Source organism: Adelges cooleyi, unplaced genomic scaffold (assembly GCF_023614345.1).
Source record: "Adelges cooleyi isolate 19-005CV unplaced genomic scaffold, UGA_ACOO_1.1 ACOO_flye_CR_arks_rails_tigmint_CR_PRNA_376, whole genome shotgun sequence".
Lineage (NCBI taxonomy): Eukaryota > Metazoa > Arthropoda > Insecta > Hemiptera > Adelgidae > Adelges > Adelges cooleyi.
Genome location: NW_026096053.1, coordinates 6,834,077 through 6,850,233, shown reverse-complemented (window position 1 = coordinate 6,850,233; position 16,157 = coordinate 6,834,077). Strand labels below are relative to the sequence as shown.

At 31.6% G+C, this 16,157-nt stretch overlaps 1 protein-coding gene across 2 annotated transcripts; it reads left to right on the top strand.

The window, feature by feature from the left end:
- The first annotated feature begins 6,575 nt into the window (after positions 1-6,575).
- On the top strand, positions 6,576-15,292 carry LOC126840559 (uncharacterized). 2 transcript variants are annotated; one of them, XM_050576393.1, is made up of 5 exons: positions 6,576-6,782; positions 9,049-9,406; positions 10,905-11,240; positions 11,324-11,644; positions 14,439-15,292. In XM_050576393.1, exons 2-5 carry the CDS (start codon positions 9,290-9,292, stop codon positions 14,625-14,627), a joined length of 963 nt encoding a protein of 320 aa, XP_050432350.1. In that variant the 5' UTR covers positions 6,576-6,782; positions 9,049-9,289; the 3' UTR covers positions 14,628-15,292. The 2 variants fall into 2 exon arrangements, with proteins under 2 accessions (XP_050432350.1, XP_050432351.1); XM_050576394.1 differs by lacking the exon at positions 6,576-6,782 and adding an exon at positions 8,148-8,161.
- Positions 15,293-16,157: the final 865 nt, after the last annotated feature.

Sequence of the window (16,157 nt, the reverse complement as noted above, 5' to 3'; positions counted from 1 at the left end):
AGAATGTGTTGATTTTATAATGACATGTTTTTTTATGTTTGCGGTATACTTTTTTCTGTGGTTTTTCGTGATCTAATCACATGGTGTAATACTTCCATCATTTAGAAATTGAACTGTGGACGTGTATCTAGTTGGTACAATAATAGTAGCTATGTGTTTCAAATTTAGATTCTATAGTACCTTCTAATAAAATAATTTAATAGTTTTTTTTGTTTTCACGTGGTTTATAAAAATACAATGAGGATTTTGACGTTAAGCAATCACCCACTAAAAATATATATAATATATTCTTCTATTTTTTTTATAATACCATATTTTGTTTCAATAGAATCTTAAATCAATAACATATTTTATAATGTAAATCGTATATATCTTTGACATTTTGAATAAATATTTTATTTTTAGTATGTGCCTGTATAGAGTCTTTCCGTGTGATATACTAGTAGACTGAAATATTTATACATCATATTGTGAAACGATAAGTTAATAATGCCTACAATTTTACTTGGCTGTCAAGCCTAGATTCTTCAATATTCACGTGATGTTTGTATAACACAATTATAGAAAGTATATTATTATGTTTTTATAACATATACTAAATAATAATAATAATAATAGCAAAAAAATATTTAAAAAAAAACCCTGTACTTCGCTTTAAAATATTAATATTATCAATAACGTTTTTTATTATTTATAATATTCTCGCTACATATCAGCGGTGATTTTGGTGTTGTAGCACTCTGCTTTAATAAAATAATTACTGTAATAAAATAAAAGTATATAATATATACACGTACAAGCGAATTGTTGAAATTACACGTGTTTAATATACAACATGTATAATTTAAATGAATTTCAACACAACGTGGAAATACCTGGACATCAATCGACGATCACAAAGTCCAAAAATCACAAAAATTGAATATACAATTTAGTTGTATGTGTGTGTAAAGATATTTTTATGATTCCATTTGGTTTATGGATGTGCATGATTTTTGTTTTGACTAATCTCAACAAATTTAATGTTTAACACTTCTGGACTAAATTAATGTGAACGTAAAAAAATTGGTTCGTAATACCAATACAATTTGTGTTATTGAAAACCCCATCAATATATTTAATGTATATAAATTATAATATATACAATATACCAAGTATACGTCATAATAAACACAGATTCGACAATAATATTTAGATAGTTTTTGAGTGGCACAGGTAATATACTATTCTCTTTATAGTTACCTAACCGTGGAGTATAAAAAAAAGACGTCGTCGAGTTTTTAAAATTATTGTAGGCATGAGAAAAATGTACAAAAAAAACCAAGAGCGTGAAAATATAGTTATTTATACATAGAGATAGAATGAGGTCTTCTACGGATGCAGCAGAACGAATGGAACAATTTTTAGAAGTAGGACACAAATCGTAAAAGAAAAAGAAATTAAATTACCATATTTTCTATTTGTGACATCTTAACAATTTTACATAAATAGAAATTTGCTTAAGTCTTTTTGTAACGCGAAATAATAGGATATATTATAAAGTATAAAACCCTTAGACCCTAAGCTGATTTGTAGTGCTGACCCAAAGAGGGGGGGATACATAAAAGTTATAACTTATCCTAGAAATGGCTTAGTGGCCTAATTTGTTTCCCTAAATAGTAAACACTAATGATGCTACTTATTGAAAACTTAGTTGTCCAAAACGTTAAGCCCCTCTTGTAACATGAAGGTTCGTACTTTGTAGCATGATCAAATTCTATTTTTAAAATGACCTTTCCCTACAAATGTTTGTGTGACCGTAAGTTGCAGGTACATTCTCAAAGCGACCTCGATATGAGGAAAACAATCTTTATTTTACATCATTAAAAATTATTTTTTATCATCAAGTTAGTTAGACAATTTAAACTGCAAATATTGCCTAATTAATATATTTAAAAAATAAAACAGTTAAACGGCGAGTTATTATCCATCTGTTAATGCAATAATGATATTTGTTTAAAAAGAGCATAATAAAATAGATTATAATCTATAAATATATACTAAGTATGGACAATAGTACATACTTTATACTTCGTATTCTATAGTTAAATATAGAAAACGTTTCTACTTTCTTTGTCTTAAACCAATAACTTAAATCTTATTCCAAATGCTAGCTTAATTGTTTTTAAATAAATTTATCTCAGGACGCTGATATTTGAAAGTAAATTACTAATTAGTGGAAACTAAAAATGTTCAAATAAAAATATTAAAAGGACACTACACAATACAACACACCCGTATTACTGTATTAATACACAATAAGTTCAAGCTCTAAATTAAGATTTTCGAAAATTGCATATTATACCTTACTCCTTTGAAATTGGCAGTGAAGCGTCCTTTTAAAATTGTGTATTTAAAAATATATAATAGACCAACCAGTTAACAAAATCCACTAAGCCACAGGACAATAAATTCAACTAATCTTAAGTTTTGTATACAATTGTATTTGTTTTGAGATTTTATTTTCAACATTTTATTTTAACATCTAATAAATATTTTTAATACTGTCTTAGGTATTTTTTTTGTTTTTACAACCTAAAAAAAAAATAAATTTTTTAGCTATTATTTGTCTGTAAATGCTACTCATTCTCTTGTTCATATTCTGGTTCTTATTTACCATTATTAATAAACCTATAGGCTATAATATTACATTTGCGCGTTTTTGGTTGCCTGAACTTTCAATAGATGGTATTGATTTACTAAATTATATGCTGTTCAATTGTTGTATGTGTGTTTAGTTGTCAATTCCAAATTTTTAGGCGCAAGTTAACACGTAAGTTTATTTTACGCTGTTATTTTTATTATTATTAAATAATAGTTGTAATAGATCTACTCAGTAAATTAACATTGAAATGGAGATAACGTTAGTCGCCGCCATATTTAACAATACATTTATAGCCGATCAATAACTGTACCTACATCGTGTATAACATTTGTATATTAAACTAGATGCAGCTTGGTAGCTAGGAGACACCAAAGGTTTAATCAATGAATTTTTTCGAATTTTGCTATAATATTTATTTGCTGTTAAATTATTGAAATCAAAGAAATGCTTAAGTTTGTGTGTATTTTTCCAAGAATTTATTTAGGGTATTATTAGTTATATCTAACGGCTACAATTTGGACAAAACACACAGTGTTTATGTAATTGTATCTATGTATCATTATCATATAAAAGTGGGAAATAATAACCAAGTGAAGCAATCTCTTTGCTGCGAGTTGTCCAGTAATTAGGTTGCCTCACGATATAGATATAAGATAGTAATTAACATCTGCCTTTAAATTATAGAAAATTTTGATGGTAATCATACTTATTACATGTGCTTGAACACATTCAAATGCTGCGGTTATCATAGCATTTAATAATCGGTCGATTCGATTTTACCGACCGATAAACCAAAAAACAAACAAACCATGAATTATAATACCTACTCAAAAATAATAAACCATAACAATATAACAATTATTACTCAGTTTCTCATTAACGGTTTTTGCCGTGATGCACAATAAAATAGTATCAAGTCATTCCGGATGATGGGATTCCGACAATTGTCGGAACTGTGAACTGTGGCCGGAGGAACACGCTTTCGATCATTGTTATATAAACATGGTACCTATACATAAACGCATTAGTCATTACTATAATTCAATCCATGCTATTGTTTTTGCAGTCTACGATTAGGTATATTGGAGTTAACAATAATTATTGCGTAATAATAGATAATATGTTCATACAGCCCATTATATTGACTATATACTTAATACTTAGCGCGTTCATGATATTAACGTTACAATTACGGGAAGCTGGATTTTAAAATCATATTATTGGTCTATTGCTTAGTTAAGATCTATCTGCCCAATTATATTTCAAAACCGACAGCTTTTATACGAACCTATAATACGATCAATCGGTTAGTTTGTTTTGGTAACTTTAACGACCATTGATAGATCAATAAATGATACTAAAATATATTATACTAAACATTTTTTAAAAATGTATGTAATTATTGTTACAACTAAATTGTTATACAGAACATGACGTGTATTGAGTTGTAATACCTAGTAAAAGCTCTATTAAATGTGACAATGACCGAATAGCTATCAAATTGTATAGGGTTTTTATTCATAACCAGACAAATAAAATTACATTTGCCTCATAAACACAAATAGGTGGGGGCATTAACATCAAAACTTTTAATAGCTTCTTTTCCCTAACAATATATTTATACTATCGCGCTACCTACTTTTTTATACATTCTACGAAAAACAAAATTTAAGAATTTTGTAGCTTCACACATTTTAAAGTTATTAAAAAAAGTTCATGATTTTCACGTATTCATCTGTATACATATTTACTAACTAGGTTAGCCCAGCATTTGGAAGTGGAGTCAATGACAGAAAAAACAAGAGCAAAGATTGAGATGTTTTGGGTATGTAAAGATGAGAGGAAAATGAAATCGTAGTAAAAGTGTAAAACGTAACTAATTATAGGGGAATAGTAGGAAAAAAATGTAAATATATGCCGATCGACATGAAAATGTAAGGAAGTTAATACTTAAAGATAAGGTGACGGATAGAAAGAGAGATTGTGGAGAGTGGGGATTTGACTGGTCGATCCTACTTGCTTAAAAAGCAACGATTTATTTTTAAGAAAAAATTAACTAAAAATAAAAAAACTTAAAATAAATTTTGTTTAAATATTTTAACACAATTTAATAACTACAAGTAAAATGAGTTTGTTTTAATTTTTATTTTTTTACTTATACCTGAGATAACATATTTATGATGTCTAAGCAGTATTTATGGAGTTCTGAACAAAGTTATGATAGTTTAACCGTACGTTTACTTATATACTCAAAATAAAGTGTGTCACTGTGAACAATAAATAAAAACAAAATATAATATAGGCAGACCTCCGGTAGATGATGCGGTGTGCTTTTGTTATTTTCGCGAAAGTTTCCATCCGGTGAATATTTTGAGTGTTTAACAATCATCATTAAACTATGTATACGACTGACACGTGTTCTCACGTTATTTCTTGGAGCAAAATTTGTCAAGGGATATTCTTATTATTTCCATACTATAATACTGCACAACGCGTTTAACCGTCGACGTCTTGGCACACAACAATCGAGTGTGTGTATAGTTGCTATGAGTGAGAATATTATGTAGTTTTTACATTGTTCCCTAAACGTTTTCTGAGCGTCGATGGAATGCGTTTTTGCACAAACCGTACAACTCACAAGAAACCGACCAAAAAAAAAAAAATAGTAATAAGACATTAAGGCATTCGTCGATAGGTTTACCGACTAACAAACAACAATAACAGTCTGCCTAAAACCCGATGCAATATTAAGTACGGCGATCGAACGACAACCTGCGGCTTAAGGCATTTTTTGTTTTTATAATTTGGGTGACCGCAAATACGTATGGTAACGTTCCGGTGATCGAATGTGAGCTGGGCTGGTGTTAAGTGTTAACTGTTAAGAACGTTAAAGTAATAATAAAAAACGAGTGGCGGCGTTCTAGTTTAAAAAAACAATGTACTAGTTACAACTTACAATAGGCAGTCGGTAATACATTTATGGCCACCACCGATTTTGACTTTGGCCGTTGCAAAATTGAAAATACAAAATGATTCGACACGACGACGCCGGACCTAATGGTTATCAATTATTACCGTCTCGTCCGACTTCAATAATATAGTTTACTGACACAGTAAATAATAATAATATATTATACACACTTTAAAGATGCGTAATAGGTATATCGTATAGCTAATACCGCCTGCGTACATTTATCGTTCTAACAAATTCAGCCAGAAGGCTCAAATCGATAATCACTTTCAGTATGTATGTAGTACATTAGCGAATACATTATGCATATTCAATTGGAATAGTGAATACATATATATGGAATGTACACAATTCAAAACAGGTACACGAATATCGAATAAGTAGAACAGAGACTTATCAAGTTTGTCCAATTCAATCGGATCGGCCAATTTAGTTACCATAGTTCAACCATTAGAAAAACAACAAATGCGTTTTAGTACCATCTTTTGATCAATCTATGTACGATATTTTGTTAAACGTCAAAGTTTGTTCAACCTGTCAGTGTAATGAAAAAAAGAATAAACTGTTTAGGTTAACAGCTAATTAAGTGACATTTTGTTGTACTTTTGATCTAGATGAAATCTCGTATGTTGCGTCGTCGTGACCGTTAATCGTTTACCTCATTAACCAAACTGTCTCGTTGGAGCATTTATGGCATGTTCAGTAAATATCCATCGATCGACGACAGCGATGACATTACCGTGGAGGAAAAGCAAAAAAAAAGTAATAATAATAATAAAAATACATAACGGAAACGGAAGAATAGCGTCCAGGACAGGAGGGGACGTTGCCTGTAATGTCAATGGCACCGCCACCGTACCGCCTTCCCCGGCTGGCCTCATCGAAGAAAACCACCAGCATCTAACTGTGGTCATAGTCACGAATGTCTATTAAACTATTATTATGCGGCCAATTATTCGATCGGTGTCCGTCGTAAGTACACGTGTCCCTCAATGACAATAATATTATTTTTAACACGGTGAATGCGTCGTGAACGAGTCCATCGGGCGACTTCCCTCGGTACACACGGATCGTAAAACTTATCAAGTATATCGACGGCTAATGTGGTTAAAGTCAACGTCATCGGCCACCTTATTAAACTTTACGCTGCAGCCCTGAGCTCTACAGGTATATACTAACAATTACTATTAACTTAATGGGCGACCAGTATCACATCCGAAATTCATATTTTACGTATTTACTAACATCTAAAAATAGTCTTTATTTAAGTAAAATACCTCGAACTAATAACAACACTATACACAACATGATATTTAACAAAGTCTACATTATTTCTGAGACCCGTTCTGAATTCAGCAAAGAAAATAGCATAAGAATGAAAAATCCCTCTTTAAGTAAGTACCTTTTAAAACATTTAGATACAAACTTTGCCGAAAATACTACAAAACTGCGCTTATTACAACTTTTGAGACGATTTAAAAAAATAACGTTCTAGACAAATTGTGAGGCCAAATTCAGACTCGGCGAAAAAATTCAAAACACAGATTTACATTAGTTCTTGTTCAGAAAAAGGTAACTTTTTGTTGTAGTGTAATTAATTAGCTTGATATGATAAATTTAAAAAAATGTAGGTATGCCTTCGATTGATCAAATTTTTAAACTAAAATTATTTAAAATCTATAAAATGGAATTTCATAAGTCCAGTTTTCACTATGCGTGTAATATTCTTTGTAACGACAGTTTTTCATCCGAGTATTCATTATAATTGTTGTACCTATTAATCAGTTCTTTGAAAGTTAATATTTTCGACTCGTACATACTTTTCTATTGTAAAAATATTCCACTTTTTGTAAATGGTTTTTTTTAAAAGCATACACTCGCATCGGTTTACAAAGCAGAGTACGCAGGCACGTATAACCGATTTGCTGGTACAATTGAATTTTTTCAGTTAAAATTTAAACTGCCACAAAGCACCGTTTTAAAATAATGTTTCTGTGGACAAGATAAAAAAATATTATGTATAATTAATTAATTATCATTTAAGTTTAGGTTAAATTTCCAGTACAGTGTTTACATGTTGTATATTAATATTTTTATATAGTTTATTGTGTCTTTATAACGTTGTACACGTTTTGTAAATAATAAATAATATATACACCGGTCAGGACATAGAGTAACCATCGGACATCCACAAATAAATTTGTCTCGTCTAATGATATTTAGGGTATATTATTAATAACGACTCATTCTGTTTGATATGAAAATAATCACTTAAAACATAAAATTATGTACAAATGTCTTGTAATTACAGCTAGAGCCTAAAGACAGTGGTGCAAGTTGGAAGTCCGTTAGTCCGGTTCAATTATTTCATACTATGTAACATAGGACCTGTGGATATATAAATATATAAACAAGTCCAAGTCTCATTTTCACGTGACGCTGAAGCAGATAATCGAGTAATTTCGTTAACATTAGATCCATTAGTTCCATTAGATCGGTGTCGTCTTGTACAGCTATAAAGATGTGCGACATCCGCACTGCAGTCGGTACTATTATAACAAGCATACTATAATATTACTTAACCGTTTTCTTTGAACCTATTTTCACGTAATTTGTTTGACACTAACGGATTATAATAATAATAGTTCACGACATTATATGCTGTATACAATTTATTTTAGGGGTTTATTTGTTTATTATTCTGTTAATTAATTTGTTTAACCAAGATCCTTCGTAATGTTATTTTTAATTTTAATACTATACATAAATCAGTTGTTTATAATAAACACAAAAATAAATTATAGTCAATAACTTGCTGGTAAGCCGTTAGCCAAAGTCAATGCAAACAGTTTTTCTCATATAAAATAAACGTTAATCATAAATAACAAAATTAATCGTTGGTACAATGAATTTCATTTTGTTTCAATTAACTTTTTAAAATTATTTTCAATTACTTTCACCGCCTAGATGACATCCACAATTTTGTTCTTTTGTCCTAATCGAAGTATAGATAATTTTTTAAACACACCTTTGAAGTGTGCTATTAACCAACATTTATATGTATAAAAAAAAATTGACTACTAGTATTTCATCAAAAGTCTAATACCTATGTGAATTATATCAGTGTTGCTGTCAAAAACCTAAACTATTTTTTTTAAACTTTACTAAAACGTACAAGTTAATGAAACAAACGGGGATTTATAGATGTCTTATGCGTGTAGAATACAGTTATAAAAAAAACACTATAGGTATTAAGTTTATCGGTTTGTGCACAATACACGTATTAAGTTGGGTCTACTTGCACGTCGCTTAACTTGCCGTGGAAGAACATAAAACACGTAACCGAGAAATCCTCCTTCGAATCGATGGCTTTATTAATTTCGCGTATTACCTAATCGTTATATTATGCTATTTTGTCTTGTTCAAATAATAGGACTTACAATCGTCTTTGCCGCTTCCGCGCGAGCACCGCCAAATGAAAATTACCAGAAGAGTACCGGAAACGCATCCGGCGACAAAAATGGTTTGATTTTTTGCCAACCTGTGGCCTATTGCTGCGAATAAAAGGTGCTGTTGGCGGAGGCGGCTGGCCGGGGAAGGGAGATCGCCGTCCGGTGAAAATTGTGCCCGCCACCTGTATAACAGTAGCCGTGTACACATGGTCCAGTAACGATATGTCTAGGAACATGGGAGCCTCGACTCCGTCGTATTACCCGTCCGAGGCCGACTTCGTGGTTAAAACGCCTCAGAGACCCGCCAAGCCAAGAAAGTCCAGACATCACTCAGATCAGGTATGCCGTTCTGTTTATATTCATAATAATTCAAATGCATTGATTAATTATTGACCTTCGGTAAATAAAAGTATTTTTCCAAAAAGAAACCGTCATCCGATGTATTAACTGTTGTACCTATTATTGTTCAGAAACATCATATAGGTCACCGCAAGAATAGTGTTCAATTATCGATTTTTTTTTTCAAATAAATCTCTCGATATATAATATAATTGTACAGGCTATACCTACTATAATTACCCAACTATAACAGCTATTATGGTCGTTCTCCACAGTTTATCTTAAAAATGATGAACAGTTTAACAACACTAAAATTATAGGCTAATCTATACTTAAACGGTAAGCTAAAGTGGTGAAAACGGCCTTTAATTGTGTAATAGACCTTGAAAAAAAACAAGAGAAATTCAAGTAGAAAATAAACACACACGTACATTTTGCGGTTTACCTATATTAAATCCAAAAAGACTTTCATACAAATAATCGGTCTGGTAGAGAAATTCAGAACTTCTAAAGTCATTAAACTGTAATCGATTATCATACAATAATCTAATTCCAATAGTCTATGTAGCTGAGGGTTAAAATATATTTTAAAACGATGCCATAGCTAAGTAAGAAACCAAGGACGTGTGCTTCCCCAAAACAATTTTTTATACTCGTATAATAATATATGTAGGCAGGCACCCGTTCTATTGACTGTTGTAAAATATAGATCATCCCTTAGACCCCTCCACAAAAAAATAAAAACTGGCTACCGTGCTATTTTAACAACATTATAATATGTTTAAAAGAAGGTATTAAGTCAGTACTAGATAATAATGATAATCATATTTTATACCATAAAGAATACAATTATGAAAAATCCTAGGCAAAAATGTATTTCATATACCTGGTATATGTGCATATCCAAACATAATATAATTGATGCAGTTTTACAGTGTAAACATACGTATTGGATTAATTGGTTTAACTTATATTTATATTTAGGTATTATATAAATAGTTTATAATACAAATTACATCATTATATTAAAAAATATAAAATCAGGTACGAAATAAAAAATATGTTTAATAAGATATGCCGCGTCAATACCCAACCTAAAAGATAACTGTAAATAATTCAGCTTTGAAGTTAATCATTAGACTATAATGTTTCATAATATACTATTTTTGAAATAAATACTGTATGCATAAATCAATACCAGTAAATTACCGCCATATTAATCAATCTACACATGACACATGTTCTTTATACAATTATGTTTTGGTCTGGGTACATTTACGTATAACAAGGGGATCCCCAACAAAGTGGATTGGGGTGTTTTTTATTTTTTATTTTTGATACATCTCCATCAAAAATTAACGTGCGTCACTGTTCTTGTTTATGTTTCCTTACAGCTTTTTACAATGTAAGCCGTGAATTGCTGTTTCCAAACATGTTGTTTTTTTTTTTTATAAATCAAATATTGTTCTTCATCTTTAACCATATTCATTGTCAATAGGTTCAGTATGTTGGACTAATCGGTCTGGTGCAAGTAGTCACTGGATGTCTAATGGTCGTGTTCGGCGTATTATCAATGCTGCACGAGGCGTCTGTGTCCAGCGTTGGTGCTGGCTTGTGGAGTGGAGCAATGGCCATGGGCAACGGGGTAGTCGGTCTTATGGCTAGTTTAAACGGATGTTTAGCTCCCGACAGGACACTATCGCCGTTGTCTATAACCATATACTTAGCCTTGTGTTTGGTGTCTATAGGGGTCAGCAATCTGGCAATCGTGCTCACCGCCATAGGGCTGCTGAAAGACTCGCAAAAACCATACTACATCTTACCTAAAGACAAGGTCAGACACACGTTTATTTAGCTTTACATAAATATGTACCCAAAATAGAAAAATTTTGACAATCGTTTTTTTTTTTTTTGCAGACACACTACAAAACACTAACGGCAGAACAGCTGCAAACGAACTGGGCGCCGGTATTGGCCAATTTAGGACTACTGTTGGCCACATCCGTCCAATGCTTGACAACTATGTTGGCTGCTTTTCGGTTCTACCGACTTGTCCGGCTGATAGTAGTCAACGAACCGCCATCCCCTTGGCCAGGAGCCAGACACAGGAGCTCGTCGTGTTGCAGTTCCAGCGTTGGCAGCAAGCAAAAATTAGTGCAAAAATGGTTGGTACAACAGACTCCGACCGCCGACCGACCACTACATATTCACAGTCTTGGTCAGACTCCTCGAAAATCTGTAAGTGTTTGCCCCTCTTACTTTACTTAAGATTCCCAGAGATTATTAAACAAAGTACACTAAATAGCCGGGGTGGGTTCAATGATTTTTCGAATGCGTTTACAGACAAACATTTTATAAGAACCAACTTCTTACTATTTGTAGAGTATATTAGTTAAATATATTTCTTCGCACAACTACTATAACACTAAAATATTTATAATCATTTTTACAAAAAAAAAAAACTTTAAACGAAATTTCTGATTCCAAAGGATATTATTTAAATATAATTACGTGGTTTTCTAATTGACCAATTTCTTTCAACACAAGTCATAGTTTGATTTCTAAAGTTCGACGTATAATGCGTTTCACTGAATAGAAGTGTGTGGATACATATTATATGATACGTAATGATTCCTATCAAAATGAAATATCCGTTAGCGAAACAACAATAATATTCTTATAATGACAGCATACGATTAGAAAAAACGTAGGTACCCACAGTTTTTATTCCCAGACGTTTAGCCTTCAGTTAATGTTACTTGTTAGGCGACAGTTGTTGGACAGTTAACATTAAAAATGGTAAAAAATAAAAATTAGGACAAGAAACATAAAACAATGCGTCTTTCGTAATTTGAAATTGTATTGCCAAACCAAAAAGCACATTTAATTTGATGAATTCATTTTTGGCCATACAACATACAACAGTACTTACTTTATCGTTTAACCCGTTTATGCTTAAAAGTAGCAGGTACAAAATATTATGTCAATAATGTCAAACACATATTTTAAACCTTGAAATGCTTGCATGATTTTTTCTTTAAACGTCACTAAGAAAATCGAATCTAAATACATGTTGTAAAAGTTTAAATAAATCTATGCGGACTTTTATAAAAAACGTCTACAACGCAACCGAAAAAAACCTAGAATTTTGAAACGGATGGACGTGTAAGAAAAATAAATAAAGTGATTGATTATTCAATTCAAACATTATTTGGTAAACAGTAAATATTTTTTTTTCTTTTTCTTTTTAATCGTTGTTCTGCGTCGACGAGTCCGTTATTGACAGTCTTAAAAGGTGTGCGACATCCATACAACAATAATAATAATAATAATAACAACAACAACAATATATATTAAAAAGATTGGCCACCTAAAAATGTCGCCGATACGTTATCCACCAGCATAGCCAGCCGGTGTTTGGCGTGAAGGTGTCAGTGTGTATATTGTAATGGAAGCCAATACGGAACGAGCCGGTAAAGTGGATGGTATAATAATATAGTAATGATAATATAATCGTTAGGAATTAGTTCCAGCCCAGTTACCTATCGTTTGTTGGTCGGATTGAAGAAATGTCGTGCATCTTCTCTTTCTTGTTCTTCCTCCTTGCGGAAAAATACGAAACATATAACAATACGGCCGCTATGTAGGCTAAACAGAATGTTTATCTGTTTCTTCTTGCGATATAGTTTTTTTTTTCTTATTGTCATTAATTTTTAATAACACCGCGAGACGTTGATTCTGCACGGGGGCCCTCTTTGAATTGGATCATACCGGGCCGGCCAAACACTAGTAAAGCGTCCAGAGGAGACGCGACAACTATATAACGACGGTATAACATATTATTAAATGATAATAATTACCAGCCGAGAAAAGCTGTCACACATGCACGTGAGTGTGTCTGTGTGACGATTTGAACCCGTTACTCGGATCCGATAATGGACGAACGCCCGTTGTGATGTGGTCATCTCCAAATATTTGTTTTACCTCGAGACAACAACGGCAGCCATCCACGGTCCGATCTTGACAGGACTAGGAGAAATTCGTCAATTTTTCTTATAAAAAAAAACACGTGATTCCTAATTTTCCCCGTTAGCGACGACATAAGAATTTTCACACTTCAGCCATTTCTAACCTACATTGAAATTTCAACTAATTACAGTTCATGTCTCCGACAAGTATAGTTCAGCTCTACATCCTATTAATACCCAAAATATGAAAGTTGTATTCAAACTTATTGTCAAAATGTTTTTAGATAACATTTTTCCAAGAAACCAAATACCATAGCAAAATAAAATATTTTAGTATTTCCAAAATATTGCAAATTTAAAAATTAAACAATTTTAAAATTATTTTCAAACCGTTCAATAAATATTAAATGTATACAATTTCCTCCTAATCAAAAAAACCACAAAAGTATGTGTTAACAAAATTAATTTTATTGTTTACTCTAAATTTTCAAAGACTAATAAATAATATTATATAATTTAAAGAAAAATATATCGATGAAGAATATAGAAACTAGTAAGTCTTGACCATTCTTAAACATTTCTATAACAATTATTTTGCTCTACTTCTTTTTTTTTATCCGATGAATTACTTCTACTATGTACTTTAAAATTATGATAAATTTTAGAATTGTATTGATGGCAGGTTACTTAGGATGCTATTGCCCGTGGGACATTTTCTTAATCCTATTATTCCAGTGGTAGTATCAATCACGAACCCACTTACCTCTAGAGGTTACACTTGAGGGAAGGAGCCCACGATAGAGAGGAAGTTAGAGAGCATCACCCCCTCCCCCTAACCACGGGAGATACGTAACTATATTTTTAAATCCTTTAGCCATTACTCTATAATTTCTTTCTATAATAATTTTATTATAGAAATATAATAAGATTATATTTTTTATAATATGCCCAAAACACGCATTTGACTTGTTCTATGTTTTTTCCTACTACTTGCGCAATCATTAAGCTTATTAAGTACCTAGGTATCAAAGAAAACATGCGACTTATGTGCGAAATTCCTACAGGGCGTTTACGACGAAACGGGTTCGTTGCCAAAATGGAAAACTCGACCGTACACTCCAAAACAGAGACCCGAAAAACAAGAGAGGAAGTTTTCGGTAACCGCAGATTCCCACAAAATGTACACGGACATGGACAGGGAAATTGTTGAAGAGTTCATTTCCGTTACCATGGACCCGAAACCTCAGGGTTGATCATCCAAACGAGATGTACGTCGAAGAAGTGTTCAAAACATCGTCTTACTCACGGGAACATAAAATAACCAGGATTCGATAACCTCCAAAAACATCCGCTGGGACGTATACTTGATTTTGTTCGAATTTATCAATTAGAATATTTTATTGTGTTATGTATGTGACCAGAGTACGAAGGATCTGTAATACGTCAATGTCGAGCAAATTGTGTGCACATGTTATTTATATAATCATTTTGTTAAATATAGTTATAATTATATTCATACGGTACCTAACCACCGACCAAGATTTTTAAGTATATTTATTTAGAAAGTAAAAATATGTACGACTCAATTATTGTTGTTAGCTTTGAACTTAGCGTCGGTACCTACTGTTTATATTTTAGTAAATAAGAATTATAATTTGTTAAAAAAATTAAAACCCAAAATTTATTTATAGTACCGGAGCTGTCGGATCCCCATTTTCTTATAATAGGTGAATTATAATTTGGTTGATTCAGTTCATTGAAGTCAAAGAAAAAAAAAGCAACTCGGTAAGAACTTGGAACATAGAACTAAATAATATATTAGACACGATATTTTGTTGAAACGTTATAAATTCACCGGCTGAATAGTCAAAACCTAGAATATACTTATGTGTATAATATAGTGAATAAAATAATAGAATATTATCTACCTAGCTTAGTTTGTTTCGTTATTATTTTATTATTCATATTCTAAAGCAGTTATAGTTTAGTAAAAACATTTGACAGGCATATGCATCATACCTACAGTGAACATATATATACATAAAAAAAACCAGTAAACCGACAGCCATGGAGCGACTAAAGACATAACAGCGTACCTATGCATTTCCAAAAGAAATGGTTTCCAGCAGAATTGTCTGTTACTATTTGTCGATTACTCTTTGAAGCTGCTGCTATGTGCCGTTTAACCATGCCCACAATTGTACATAATAATAAAATATGGACGTTTTCATATAATCAGAAATAGTCCGTGCAGTCGTTGTTGTATGAGGAAGCCGAATGCATACATATAATATATATATATATATGTATGATAATAAACGCTTCAAGCAACGGTACCTATAGATTACATATAATATGTGACAGTTAAATGGAAATGCTAGCAATATATACGTCATAGGTTCTCTGCATAGTCGTTTGTAAATGTCAAAATCGCACAACAAATAAAATAAAATATCAAGTAACATCGAACAAGCGAACACGAAATTAATTGGGAATTTTAATTTAAAAAAGGTTTTTTAACAAAACGCCGATTTTTTTGGAGAAAAAATATTTTTCGTTTTTTTTTTATATTAAATTCTATTCTATTTTATATTTCAAACAACAGAATTATGTGAATATGTGAAATGAAAATTTCTTAGATTTATGAGTAATTATATAAAGTTAGGTACTTACATGTCACACTACAATCAACTAAGTCTAGACTCTGACGTCTGTAGTAAACTGGTAGTTGTGATTTATATGGATTAATATATAGTTAATAACAAATATTATAACAGCCAAAA

Excerpts from the sequence above, each read along its gene's own strand:
- LOC126840559 (XM_050576393.1), top strand. The coding sequence starts at position 9,290 with ATGTCTAGGAACATGGGAGCCTCGACTCCGTCGTATTACCCGTCCGAG. Across the intron at positions 9,407-10,904 it reads CCAGACATCACTCAGATCAG|GTTCAGTATGTTGGACTAAT; the intron begins GTATGCCGTTCT and ends CATTGTCAATAG. Across the intron at positions 11,241-11,323 it reads ACATCTTACCTAAAGACAAG|ACACACTACAAAACACTAAC; the intron begins GTCAGACACACG and ends TTTTTTTTGCAG.